Below are 14,366 nucleotides of genomic sequence, written 5' to 3'. Positions count from 1 at the left end.
ATCCCAGTCTTTTGGTACCGGTTGAGACCTGATTTATGACCTAGGATGTGATTGATTCTGGAGAATGTTCCATGGGCACTAGAGAAGAATGTGTATTCCGTTGCTTTGGGATGGAATGTTCTGAATATGTCTGTGAAGTCCATTTGGTCCAGTGTGTCATTTAAAGTCTTTATTTCCTTGTTGATCTTTTGCTTAGACGATCTGTCCATTTCAGTGAGGGGGGTGTTAAAGTTCCCCACTATTATTGTATTGTTGTCGATGTGTTTCTTTGCTTTTGTTATTAATTGGCTTATATAATTGGCTGCTCCCATGTTAGGGGCATAGATATTTACAATTGTTAGATCTTCTTGTTGGATAGACCCTTTAAGTAGGCTATAGTGTCCTTCCTCATCTCTTATTACAGTCTTTGGTTTAAAATCTAATTTGTCTGCTGTAAGGATTGCCACCCCAGCTTTCTTTTGGTGTCCATTAGCATGGTAAATGGTTTTCCACCCCCTCACTTTCAATCTGGGGGTGTCTTTGGTTCTAAAATGAGTCTCTTGCAGACAGCATATCGATGGGTCTTGTTTTTTAATCCAGTCTGACAGCCTGTGTCTTTTGATTGGGGCATTTAGCCCATTTACATTCAGGGTAACTATTGAAAGATAGGAATTTAGTGCCATTGTATTGCCTGTAAGGTGACTGTTACTGTCTATTGTCTGTGTTCCTTTCTGGTCTATGTTGCTTTTAGGCTCTCTCTTTGCTTAGAGGACCCCTTTCAAGATTTCTTGTAGGGCTGGTTTCGTGTTTGCAAATTCCTTTAGTGTTTGTTTGTCCTGGAAGCTTTTTATCTCCTTCTATTTTCAGTGACAGCCTAGCTGGATATAGTATTCTTGGCTGCATATTTTTCTCATTTAGTGCTCTGAATATATCCTGCCAGTCCTTTCTGGACTGCCAGGTCTCTGTGGATAGGTCTGTTGCCAATCTAATGTTTCTACCATTGTAGCTTACATATCTCTTCTCCCGAGCTGCTTTCAGGATTTTCTCTTTGTCTCTGAGACTCGTAAGTTTTACTATTAGATGTCGGGGTGTTGAGCTATTTTTATTGATTTTGAGAGGGGTTCTCTGTACTTCCTGGATTTTGATGCCTGTTTCCTTCCCCAAATTAGGGAAGTTCTCTGCTATAATTTGCTCCCTTATACCTTCTGCCCCTCTCTCTCTTTCTTCTTCTTCTGGGATCCCAATTATTCTAATGTTGTTTCGTCTTATGGTATCATTTATCTCTCGAATTCTGCCCTCGTGATCCAGTAGTTGTTGATCTCTCTTTTTCTCAGCTTCTTTATTTTCTATCATTTGGTCTTTTATATCACTGATTCTCTCTTCTGCCTCATTTATCCTAGTAGTTAGCGCCCCCATATTTGATTGCACCTCATTAATAGCCTTTTTGATTTCTACTTGGTTAGATTTTAGTTCTTTTACTTCTCCAGAAAGGGTTTCTCTAATAACTTCCATGCTTTTTTCAAGCCCAGCTAGTATCTTTAAAGTGATGATTCTGAACTCTAGATCTGACATCGTACTAATGTCCGTATTGAGTAGGTCCCTGGCAGTCGGTACTACCTCTTGTTCTTTTTGTTGAGGTGATTTTTTCCGTCTTGTCATTTTGTCCAGAGGAGAATAGATGAATGAGAGAACAAAATGCTAACAGGGTAACAACGTTCCCAGAAAATATACTCTAAACAAATCAGAAAAGACCTGAAGCAGTGGGAAAAGAAAGGGAAAGAGAGAAAAAAGAAAAAGAAAAAAAGAAGGAAAAGAAAAAGTTAAAGATAAAAACAAACAAAAACAGAACAAAACCAAAAAAAACAGAATGTGATCAAATATGATCAGGCTGGTATATAGATGAGTGCCACACGCTAGATTTTGGGTGTATTTGGTCTGTTAGAAGAAAGTGCCTCCCAAAATTTTAAAGAAAGAAAAACTTACATATGTACAAAAATAAGGGTTGATATGATGAAGGGATGGAATATGACTGTAAAGATGGAAATTATAAAAAATTTTATAAAAGGAATTGATAAGTTGTTTGAGAAAAGGAAGAAGAGGATTTAAAAAAAAAAAGAAAAAAGGGAGAGAATGTGATCAGGCAGGGGAGTAGAAAAAGACCATACAATAGAGATTTAGGGTATATTTTGATCTGTTAGAAGAAACTATCTCAAAATTTTAAAGAGAGAACAACTTATATATATATATGCCAAAAATACGGGTAACTACTATGAAGGGATAGAATATGACTCTAAAAATGAAAAATAAAAATGAAAAATAAAAATGTTTTTTTTAAAAAGGGACTGATAAGATGTTGGCTGAAAAAGGGAAAAAGAAAAATTCAAAAAAAAAAAGACAGTTAAAAAAAAATAACTTTGAAAGACTAAAGAATCATGGGAAAAAGCCATGAATTCTCTTTTTTTTTTTAATATTTATTTGACACAGAGAGAGAGACAGCGAGAGAGGGAACACAAGCAGGGGGAGTGGTAGAGGGAGAAGCAGGCCCCCCGCCGAGCAGGGAGCCTGATGCGGGGCTTGATCCCAGGTCCCTGGGATCATGACCCGAGCTGAAGGCAGACGCTCAACCTACTGAGCCACCCAGGCGCCCCAAAAAACCATGAATTCTCTGTGCAGTATTCCCCTAGCGCTGGAGTTCTGCCGTTCTCATTGATCGGTAAACCTGGTCTTGGCTGGCTGTTCTCGCTGATCTTCTGGGGGAGGGGCCTGTTTCCGTGGTTCCCAAATGTCTTTGCCGGAGGCGGAATTGCCCCGCCCTTGCCGGTCCGGGCTAAGTCATCTGCTCGGGTTTGCTCTCGGGAGCTGTTGTTCCCTGCAAGCTTTCCGTACAGCTTTGGAGGCTGAGAGTGAAAATGGCAGCCTCCCAATCTCCGCCCCGGGGGAGCCGAGAACTCGGGGTCCCGCTCCTCAGTGTGCCCCCAGAGAAAAACAGTCAGTCACTCCCGTCTCCCCGGTCTCCGGCCGCACTCCGTGCTCACCCAGCCTGTGACCGCGTGTTTCTCTCTCTGGCACCTGACCCCGGGTGGAGTTTCCAAACCCCGCAGATCCCCGCGGTGCGCTCCCGCGCCGCTCCTCCCGGGGGAGGAAGGGGAGTCTCCCCGGATCTGCCGCTTGTTGGGTCCCTGCTGGAGGAGCAGTGGCCCTACTGTGCCGCGGATCACGGTCTATGACAACCCCAAGCTGAGAGCCCGCGCCTGGGCTCCGTCTCTGCAGCCGGCTTCCCCGCTCCGATCCCTGGGAGCTCTTCCGCACTCAGGCACCCCCAGTCTTTCTGTGACCCCGAGGGTCCTGAGATCACACTGTCCCGTGAGGGTTCCACCTCCAGCTTAGCCACCAGAGTGACGTCCCTCAGTGGAGCAGACTTCTAAAAGTTCCGATTTTGTGCTCCGCGGCTCTATCACTTGCCAGAAGCGGCCGACGGAGGCCCCTCCCCTGCCGTCTATCCTCCCGAATATCGCCTCGGATTCACTTCTCCGCACATCCTGCCTTCCAGAAAGTGGTCGCTTTTCTGTTCAGAGAGTTGCTGCTATTCTTTTCTTCGATCTCCTCTTGCGTTTGTAGGTGTTCAGATTGGTTTGATCCCCATCCAGCTGAATTCCTGAGAGGAGACGAAACCAGGTTTCCTGCTCCTCCGCCATCTTGCTCAGCCCCCTTGGGGGACTGTTATAAATAATCAACATAATTATTATTACATGCCAGTCACTGTGTTAAACACTGTCTCATTTAATCCTTATGACAAGCCAGTCACGTTGGTACTGGTACGACCAGCTCTTACTACTGCGGTCATACTGCTGCCATCATGCTCCGCCACAGTCCTCCTGCCGCAGTCCTCGTGCCGCAGTCCTCCCGCCACAGTCCTCCCGCCACAGTACTTGTGCTGCAGTCCTCCCACTGCAGTACTTGTGCCGCAGTCCTCCCGCTGCAGTACTTGTGCCGCAGTACTTGTGTCGCAATCCTCCCACCACAGTCCTCCCGCTGCAGTCCTCCCACCACAGAGCTTGTGCCATAGTCCTCCCGCACAGTCCTCATGCTACAGTCCTCCCACTGCAGTACTCATGTTACAGTCCTCCCGCCACCATCCTCCCACTACTGCTCATAATGGAATAGCATGAGAACAGGTGCCCTGTGGCGCCATCCTTGGGGATGTTGTAGAAGCTCCTGCCAGAGGGGGAGTTTTCTCAGCTCTGTTCTTCAGCCTAAAATGATGTTGTGGCTTGTTCCTCCTTTAAATGTTTTTATAGCCATGATTAGTACAAAACTGGAAGGCAGATCTTCCGTTTCCTCAATGTTTGATACTATTTCTTACAATTTCTGAAGGTTACAATATTGGTTAGAGAATAATGCTAATTGGATAAATTTTAAGGTATATTTTAAGATAATAACCGCTCTCGAGGATTTTTTAAAAACCATTGAAATACTGTGTTCGTTTTTGGGGTCTTTGAACTAAATTATTTTCTCTTTTCACACTCTGCTGCCAATTAAAATCCATGTTAAATAACCTTACATTTCTCAGGCCATTAACTCCTCTTTAAAAAGATGCTTTTTGGCACTTAGGATTACATTTCAAATAATGTTTTCCCATAAACCTAAAATTGATTTTAATTGATTACTGCTTATTTGTATCTTTGTTTAGTCTTTTAATTTTTTCTCATGGCTTTCATTATGGGTACTTTTTTATCTCAGGAGAAAAAAACTATAGTTCATAATAAAAGAAATTAGTTTTTTAGAAACATGCCCTTAATGTGGCATTAAAATATTTTAATAAATCAGTTTATTTTGGAAACTACTCTGTGTGAACCTTTTTAGAAAATACCTTATCCAAATATCTGAAAATAATTTAGACTTACATTGAATGAGGCTAATAAAAGCAAAAATCTATTTGCTTTTCAAAAAATATATACTGCTTTAATAAGATAGTTGATGAATTCTGAAGTCCTTGTTATTTGCTTTTCCTAAAAATTCTAGTTTCTAAAAGTGAGGACACCTTCCCCTTCAACACAAAACAAAAATAATTTCCTTTGCATTGTGGCCTGGTGCAGTAGAGAAATGACCTCACGTTCAAGCACACTGTTCTCTGTCCCACGTCAGAGAGGAAACCTGGAGCCCACGTAGGGAGGAATCCTCTCTTCCACCTGAATGGATAATTAGCTGGGAAGTCCGCTGGAGCAAGTGTGGGAGAGGATAGTGGACAGGTCCATCAGGACCCAGTCAGGCAGTGGTGGTATGTTATGTGCTATACGGGGACCCTGAGTGAGCTGCGTCAGCTGGTGTTGACAAAAGACATTGCATCTTCAAGTCCCCTGATGGCATGTTGGAGTTCAGGGCACCTTAATGAATTGGGTGCTAGGTAGCTTGTCCTGGGCCAAGAAACATAAGAGAGTATCATGAGCAGTTTCATACCAGTAAATTTTAAAGCAAATGGACAAAGTCCTAAAAAATCTGACCAATGAAAAAATAGAAAGCCTGGTAGTCCTATAATTATCAAAAGAATTCAAAATTGGAATAAAATTTAAAAAAATCAAGGGGCACCTGGGTGGTTCAGTTGGTTAAGTGTCTGCCTTTGGCTTGAGTCATGATCCCAGAGTCCTGGGGTCGAGTCCTGTGTTGGGCTCCCTGCTCAGCAGGGAGTCTGCTTCTCTCTCTGCCCCTCCCCATGCTCATGCTCTCTCTCTCTCTCAGATAAATATACAAAATCTGTATTTAAAAAAATATATCATTAGGAGAAGGAAGGGAAAACTGAAGGGAGGGAAATCGGTGGGGGAGACGAACCATGAGAGACTATGGACTCTGAGAAGCAAACTGAGGGTTTTAGAGGGGAGGGGGGTGGGAGGAAGGGTTAGCCCAGTGTTGGGTATTAAGGAGGGCACGTACTGCATGGAGCACTGGGTGTTATACGCAAACAGTGAATCGTGGATCACTACATCAAAAACTAATAATGTATGGTGACTAACATAATTCAATAAAATAAAATAAAAATTAAAAAAATTAAAAAATGTATCAATGTACCTTTACCGGATTAACAGGAAAAGGAGAGAAATCATCTCAATGGACAAAGGAAAAGCGTTTAATAAAATCCAATATTCATGCATGATCAAAACTCTTAGCAAACTAGGACTAGAAAGGAATTTCCTTAAACTGATACAGAGTATCTTCAGAATAACTATAGCAAACGTACTCACTGGGTGAAATTTTTGAAAGCTTTCTTTTACGATGAGAAATAAGACAAGGGTGCCCCCTGTTACAGGTTCTGTGGAACGTTGTAGTATTGGTCTTGGGTAGCATTATAAAGAATAAAAAATAAAGGATATGGGAATCGGAAAGGAAAGATTAAAACCATCACCTTTTGCATATGATATGATTGTGTACTAATAATCCAGAAGAATCTATGGAAACTGTTAAGACTAGTAAGTAAATTCAGCAGGGTTGCTCTATTCAAGATTAATATGCAAAATGGATTGCATTTCCTTATACCATTAATAAACGTAAAATGAAAATTATTTTAAGGTGACCATTTACAGTAACAAAAATATCAAATATCCAGGAATAAAATGTACTATTTATACGCCCTCTGTGCAAAAACTATAAAACACAGAAGAAGGTTGTGTTGTGTATGGCTTTAAAAATTTAATATTAAAATGATGTCAGCTTTTCCCAAAGTGGTTATACATTCAGAGCAGTCCCAGTCAAAATCCTGTTAACTATATGTTTGCAGAGCTTGACAAATTTGTGTGGAAATGCAAAGGGCCAGTAATGACCAAAGCCCGTTCAGAAAGTAGAACAAGGTGGAAGTTCTTACTCCACTGGAAATCAAAACCTGTTTTAACGCTACAGGAGTCTGCTATGTGCTGTTGACATAAGGATAGACGGATGAGTGGACTCGTGCAGAGAGCACAGATGTGAGGGACACGGGGCGCCTGGGTGGCTCAGTCGGTTAGGTGTCTGCCTTCAGCTCAGGTCATGATCCCAGGGTCCTGGGATCGAGTCCCGCATCGGGCTCCCTGCTCCACACAGAGCCTGCCTGTGCCTCTCTCTCTCTGTCTCTCATGAATAAATAAATAAAATCTTAAAAAAAAAAATAAAGGGGGGCAGCGGAACAGTGGGGAGGACCGGCCTCTCCGCAGTTGGTTCTGGCAGCTCGGACCTCTGTCTGGAAAGCCTCTACCTCATCCTGAACTCAGCGATTTATTCCAGGTGCATTGTAAAGTGTGGAGGGCAAAAATCATAAAGTACCTAGAAGATAATAGAGGAGAATACCTTTGAGACCTCGGGATAGGGCAAAGCTTCTTAAATAGGGTGTTAAAAGCATGAATGACAGAGTCAAGTTTAATCATTGGAAGACACTGTGAAGAGTAAGAAGGCAAGCCATGGGGTCAGAGAGCACATTTGTAAAACGTATAATAAACAAAGGACTTAAAGCTCCAATATATAAAGAATTCCTACAAGTAATGAGAGCCAACAATCCTAGAAAATGGAACGAAGATTTGAACAGGTGCTTTACATAACAGCAGCCTAAAACTAATAAATATATGCAAAGATATTCAACTTATTAGTTAATGAAAGGAAAGTAAAACCAAAGTGAGATACCTCTGTGTATCCACCAGAGTGGTTGAAACTTAAAAGTGACAGTATCAGATGGTGGCAGAGATAGGCAGTAGGAATTCACCTACATAACTAGTGAGAATGGGAATTGGTGCAACTCCTTTGGAATACAATTCCATGCTACCTACTCAGGTAGGGGGTAGGTACTTCCTGTGGCTTGGCACATCTACTCCCGTTTCTAGTCTAAAGATACTTAACACAAAGCTTAACAAGTGTGCGCCATGAATATTCATAGCAACAGACATTAATAGCCCCAAACTGGAAACAACTCAAAGAGTATAGTGGATAAATAAATAAATTATGGTATAGTCTTACCATGCAATTCTGTAGAGTAACCTCAGTGAACAAGCTAGCTATTCGAACATGGAGAAATCTCACAACGTAATACTGAGCCAAAGAACCCAACTGAAGAAACAAGGTTTGATGGGGTTGCTATATACAGTACAAAAGCAGACCAGACTGAGCTGTCGCCTGCAGGGGGTACAGGTTCAGGGGATGAAAAGACTTTTAAAGAAAGGACTACAGTCAAAGTCAGGGTGGGCTCGGGGGAAGGCCTGACGGTCCTCCTGAGGGCTCGTAGTGTTGACTGGAGCGGCTGCTTTCGTGGGTGTTCACTGTGTGGGCAGTCACGGGTCAGTTGATTTTTGTTTTGTCACCTATCCTATGAAATTTTACAATTATACCTACATGAAGAGAATTCTAGAAATTCTAGAGTTTTTTTTTAGCTCTCGTGGGACAGAACCTGCCTTCTAACCTGTAAGCTTCCTTTCCAACTCTCACACACGTTCAGGACCACCTTACGTGCAGGAACGGGAGGTAGGAGACGGCCTGTCGCGTCCCGGCCAGAGAGACTGCCAGGGTTCTTCATGTCCAGATCTCACGGATGGAAGGGCTGGTCAGAGACAGCAGGATCTCCCGGTGCTGGTGCTCAGGGATGGCAGGAAGCCACGGGAGGTTGCTGGGGGAGTCTGAGCCTCCTGCATTCTCTGGAAGTAATGGCAGGCTCTGCATTCCCGGGATTTGAAGAGCCTTCGGTCCCGAGGTGCTTTGCAGGCATGACGGTCATGTGCACACTCCCACTTCCATGGCGTGGAGTGGTTTTCATTCATCTTGTAAATGGTTATTGTAGGGAACTTCTTGGGACCCTCAGAAAGCTGAAGGGCTGGTAAGACGCACAGCCCTTTTTACCTTACAATACGAGGGAAGGGGGCCAATGTCATAGATGTATTCACTCATCGTTTCAGTAGCTCAGCAGGTGATTTTCTTGAGTGTTCTAAGAATATGAGCATATTTTCTCAAAATAATGATAATTTAAAAATATTTTCCTATTTCTGAGATTTCTAAATGCTTTCCTTTTTTAAAAATCAGGAAAGGGTATTAAATTTTATTGAATGCTAAGCGGTTTTACAGATGGTTACATAGATGGATTACTTTATTTGACATTTTTAATGTGCTATATTATTTTAACAGATCTCTTAATACAAATAAATTTTTATACCCCGCAATAAAAGCTACTTAGTGTCGCAGTGAAGTATTCCTTTGATGTGCTGTTTAATTTTTCAGTATAGCATAACCGGAAGAAGAATGGATTCTGAGGTCAGACCTAAATTTGAGTCCTGGCTTCCCCGCTGACGAGCTCTGTGACTTTGGGGGTGTGACTTAATCTTTCTTACCTGGTTTTCTCCTCTAGAAAATGAGGATAATACTAAAGATATAATGCGTGTAGAACACTTAGCACAGTGTCTCATACATAGTAAGTGACTAGTAAAAAGAAAAAATACACATACATCCTTTTTTTCTCATTGTAATTTTAGATTTTATATCTGAATTCTTAAGTAAGATTGAACTGCAGGTTTATCTGTGTGTGCTGTCTTTGTCAAGTTCAGGTATTAAAGTATATTTTGTTACTATTTGTAATACATAAAAATGTGTAGGGCACGTCCCAGTGCACATAGTGGGCACCGAATGCATTTGATGATGACTTCAGCGATCACTTTTGTGAGTAGTCACAATACCCTGAACAAAGTAGTGCTTTTTTTATTAAGTTTTTTTTTAATTCCAGCATAATTAATACGCAGTGTTCTATTAGTTTCCGGTGTACAATATAGTAGTTCAGCAGTTCTATACATTACCCAGTGCTCATCATGGTAAGTGTATTCTTAATCCCCATCACCTATTTCACAAAGCATATATTTGTTTTATATTTAAAAAATTTTTTTTTTTTAGAGAGAGGGAGAAAGAGAATCCCAAGCAGGCTCCACTATTAATGCAAAGCCCAACACGGGGCTTGATCCCACGACCCTAAGATCCTGACCTGAGTCAAAATCAAGAGCCAGCTGCTTAACTGACTGAGCCACTCAGGCACCCCTCACAGAGTATATTTTAAATTAATACAACATCAGGAAAACATCCATCTTGTATATTCTGTAACAATAATAGCAGTGAACCGAAACAGCATTCAGAGACACTAATCTTTGAAAGTGAACACACTTACTGGCAAAACTGAAACCTTTCTTGGAAATAATGTTTATTCATGTTATTTTCTTCCACACATTATGGTCTGTTCAGGTGCCATATTCTAAAATCAATTAGGTTCAATTTTACCAATTTTAGTAACATGCTATTTTTTAGAAAACCATCTAGTTACTGAGTTTTCAAATTTAATCAAAAAGAATAAAATCAGATAAACCAAATACCTGTCCAGATCCACAGAATGTTCTACAGAAACCAGAACAAATCTAGAATCAAATGTAAACATTTCAAAAACTTTTAATATTTGGTTCCCTTACTGAGTAACAAAAAAGCATTGTTCCACTGTCCCAAGATCTCATATAAAGTGTACATGTGAACACACACACATACTTGTATGTCCATTCAGACATGTGTCCATCCCCACTGCAAATGGCAGACATGGAGCAGACCAGAGCCTTGGTATTACCTGGGAGTGAACTAGACAGAAAATAAGAGAAAGATTGCATGGTTTCCTTGTCATCACAATCGGTCCACACCAATTTCCTCAAATCTGCCCTCTGTGAACTCATAATTCATTAGGAAGAAAATGCAGCATGAGACTAAACCTGAGGGGCACCTGGGTGGCTCAGTTGGTTAAGCGTCCGACTCTTGGTTTCGGTTCAGGTCATGATCTCTGTGTCATTGGATCAAGCCCCACATTGTGCTCAGTATGGAGTCTGCTTGTCCCTCTCCCTGTGCTCCTCCCCCTACTCTCTCTCTCTCTCTCTCTCTCAAATAAATAAATAAAATCTTAAAAATTTTTTTTCTAAAAAAAAAAAGAAACTAAACCTGATAACATGTGGAAAAGGGGCTTTCTGAACGTGGTACTGGACCGAGGTTCAAAATCCGTATACAGTAGCCACGGGCCACGTGTGGCTATTTCACATTAAAGTTAAGTAAAATTAAAACTTCAGTTCCTGAGCCACACCAGCCACATATCACATGCTCAGTTGCTATGTGTGCCTGTTTAAATTTAATTAAATAATTAAAGCTTCCCCATTATACTAGCCACATTTCAGGTGCCCAGCAATCACAGTGCATACAGAACATCTCCATCACCACAGGAAGTTCTTTTGGAAAGTGTTGCTCAGACACACTCCTGCATCATCCTAGCCTCGCCGTGAGCCTCATTATTGAAGCCAAATACATTGTCAGCACTTGACTAGGTGTCCTGAAGTTCTTGATTCTTTGTTATAATCATGGAGCTTGTCTTCTCTAGGTTCTTAAGTTGGCAAATAGTATTTTAAAGAATTCATATGTCAGATCTTATTAAAATACTTACTTTCCACTCAAAACACTTTTATCTAAATAGATGGTTTATTTATTTATTTTTTGAGCGTGAACAAAGCAGTGAAATTCGTATTTGTGCAAAGAACTCCCTGAAGGTATGTTCCTATTAGAGGTGGTCCTTTCAATCCAAAATGAAAGTGGTCTTTGAATTCTGATATAATTTACAGTACTGATCTTTCCTAGAAAAATCACTTTTATGTTTCTGTGTTTTTGTAGAATCTCCATTGTGTGACATTTCTATATGGGAATTTTGATGCCGTTTATTATAACCTTGTTATTTCTCTTGCATTTGTCTGTAGGTTTGCAAAGATTCAAATCAGTGTTTCTGAACCCATTATTCCATTCAGAGAAACAATCACAAAACCCCCAAAAGTCGACATGGTCAATGAAGAAATAGGCAAACAACAAAAAGTTGCAGTTATCCACCAAACAAAAGAAGATCAGAGTAAAATCCCTGAAGGAATCCAAGTTGACTCTGATGGGCTCATCACCATAACAACCCCCAATAAGCTTGCCACACTCAGTGTTCGAGCCATGCCCCTTCCGGAAGAAGTCACACAGCTTCTGGAAGAAAATAGTGATTTGATTCGTTCTATGGAGCAGTTGACATCCTCTTTGAATGAGGGCAGACATACTCAGATGATCCACCAGAAGACCCAAGAGAAAATTTGCGAATTCAAAGGAAAACTAGAGCAATACCTAACAGGGAGAAAATGGAGGAACACTGTTGACCAAATCTGGTCATTTGGCCCAAGAAAATGCGGGCCCAACATATTAGTTAATAAAAGCGAAGACTTCCAGAACTCAGTATGGACAGGCCCAGCCATCAAAGCTTCAAAAGAGGCCAGTAGATACCGAGATTTGGGCAACAGCATCGTGAGTGGTTTCCAGCTAGCAACCCTCTCTGGCCCCATGTGTGAGGAGCCTCTCATGGGTGTCTGTTTTGTTTTGGAAAAATGGTACCTAAGTAAATTTGAGGAACAAGGGGCAAGTGATAAACACAATGAAGAGCAAAGGGATGTGGTGCAGGACAGCCAAGGGGAAGAGGAAGCCTGTTCCGGTGGAGGCGAAAACCCGGGGCTCCGAGACGGCGGCTCTGAGCCCTTGGAGAAGAAGACTTCGCAGAAAGGAGAGTCTTCGCTCACTGACTGCTACGGACCCTTCTCAGGACAGCTCATCGCCACCATGAAGGAGGCATGTCGCTACGCCCTGCAGGTGAAACCTCAGCGTCTGATGGCAGCCATGTACACATGTGACGTCATGGCCACCGGTGATGTTCTTGGTAAGAAGGGCGAGGACAGTGAGAAATGCCAGGGGGGACAGTGAGGGCTCTGAGGTCAGAAAACTCAAACGCACTTAATATTTTTTTACAGAAGCTACGTCATCAGCTAGTTTACTAAAGAACTCAGATCTTTGAAAGCCAGGCACCTTAAATATTAAAATCATGACGGGGAGGGGGGATGGTGGTGGGACGAAACTTGATTACCAAAGATCTTTTGATTTGCAGCAAATAGGCTCTTTTCTGTAATGAGAGGTCTGGCAAATGAGGTATAAACTACCCATACGTGTTACCACCCAAACCTGTGCGGCATTCTCTTTCTCAAGTGAGTAACCGTATCGGTCTGGGTAACTAGAGCCTTTCTGGAAATGATCAAAGAGGACGGTGACATTCTTACACACCTAACACAAAAGGGCTTCTGTAAATTCTGGGTCCCTGCAGAAGAAGATTATTGGGGGCTTTATTCATCACTGACCGTTACAGCAAATCCTACTTTGATTTTTCTCTCTCCAGAAGGAGATCCTCTGGGATCCCTAGAGACTTGGAGCCCTGGCATTTAGTAGCTGTTTTGACTTTTGACAGATAGTCCTTCTCACTGAGACTTCTTTTCTTCACCTGTAAGAAGGAAGTAGTAAGGTTCTTTTGCTGATTTATTCCTAAAAGCAGATATCTAAACTGTTGGGGTTTTTTTTCCCAAAAGAAATTCAGGCCTGCCTCCACAGCAAGGCTCCTAGGATAGGGACGGAGCGTCCGCGGCAGCGTTTCAGGGAAATAGCTGGGCTGAGCAGCCACACGGACGTGGTGATGCGGGACCGCTCAGAGCCTTGTGTGCTACAACAACATCTGCGGGGGTGACCTCTAGTGCAGTGTGTCTCAGCCTTGTTTGGATGCAGCACAGCATTCGCAGCTCAGGGAACGCATAGATTAGTTTGAGGAAACCAATCAGGACCATTCCTAGATGTTCTCCACTTTCCCCAAGAACTTCCATATTCATGAAGGCAGAGGTGGAGTTAGAATCAGGGAACCATGAAGAAGAGCCTGACAGATGCCACCTCAACCCGAATACCTCTGTTGATGGGCAGCTCACAGCCTGTGCATGACGAGGCGGCGTCTTGCCTCTCTTGGGCAAATGTCTTGTCTCCTGCTAGTTTCCAGCCACGTGTGCCCCCATCCGTCCCTCCTACAAGCTGTGGCACATCACGTGCCTGAGGAGCACGTTTGTTCTCTAGTGTACGTCCCGCAGAAAACCCTCTAGAGCCGTCGGCTGTGTTTTCATGATGGGATCGTCGGTGCCCTTCCGCTGTTCCGTTGCCATCCTCTAGGGCATACTTTACTTGCTCAGCATCCCACTTCAAGCAGCAATTGCATCCTGTCACTGACTCACGGGGAGTCAGGATCAACATCATTTCTTTTTTAAAGTAAGTTATGTCTTCCCGCTTCATCCCCAGAAAGCAGAATCCAAATTTTGGTGATTGACTAGACCATAGAAATTACGTAGTCCCATGAACTCCTGATTTATACACGAGTAAACTGGATCTATACAATTCCTTGTTTCCCTTAGGTTTTATAGAGAAACACAATAGTACAGGAAGGTTTTTTTGTTTGTTTGTTTTTTTAATGCCAAGAAAAAGAAGTCCCAGTACCACAATCT

General features: G+C 42.3%; 1 protein-coding gene across 3 annotated transcripts in view; it reads left to right on the top strand.

The window, feature by feature from the left end:
• EFL1 (elongation factor like GTPase 1) overlaps positions 1-14,366 on the top strand; it is a 135,766-nt gene that overhangs the window by 104,562 nt on the left and 16,838 nt on the right. For all 3 annotated transcript variants that reach the window (XM_032391841.1, XM_032391840.1, XM_032391839.1), the window contains one exon: positions 11,736-12,718. In XM_032391841.1, coding sequence (XP_032247732.1) covers positions 11,736-12,718 — 983 coding nt within the window. The remainder of the gene's footprint in view (positions 1-11,735; positions 12,719-14,366) is intronic.

The sequence above is a fragment of the Phoca vitulina genome, unplaced genomic scaffold, assembly GCF_004348235.1.
Source record: "Phoca vitulina isolate PV1807 unplaced genomic scaffold, GSC_HSeal_1.0 scaffold65, whole genome shotgun sequence".
Taxonomy (NCBI): domain Eukaryota; kingdom Metazoa; phylum Chordata; class Mammalia; order Carnivora; family Phocidae; genus Phoca; species Phoca vitulina.
The sequence above is the reverse complement of the archived record's forward strand: the minus strand, read 5'-3'. Positions and strand labels throughout refer to the sequence as shown.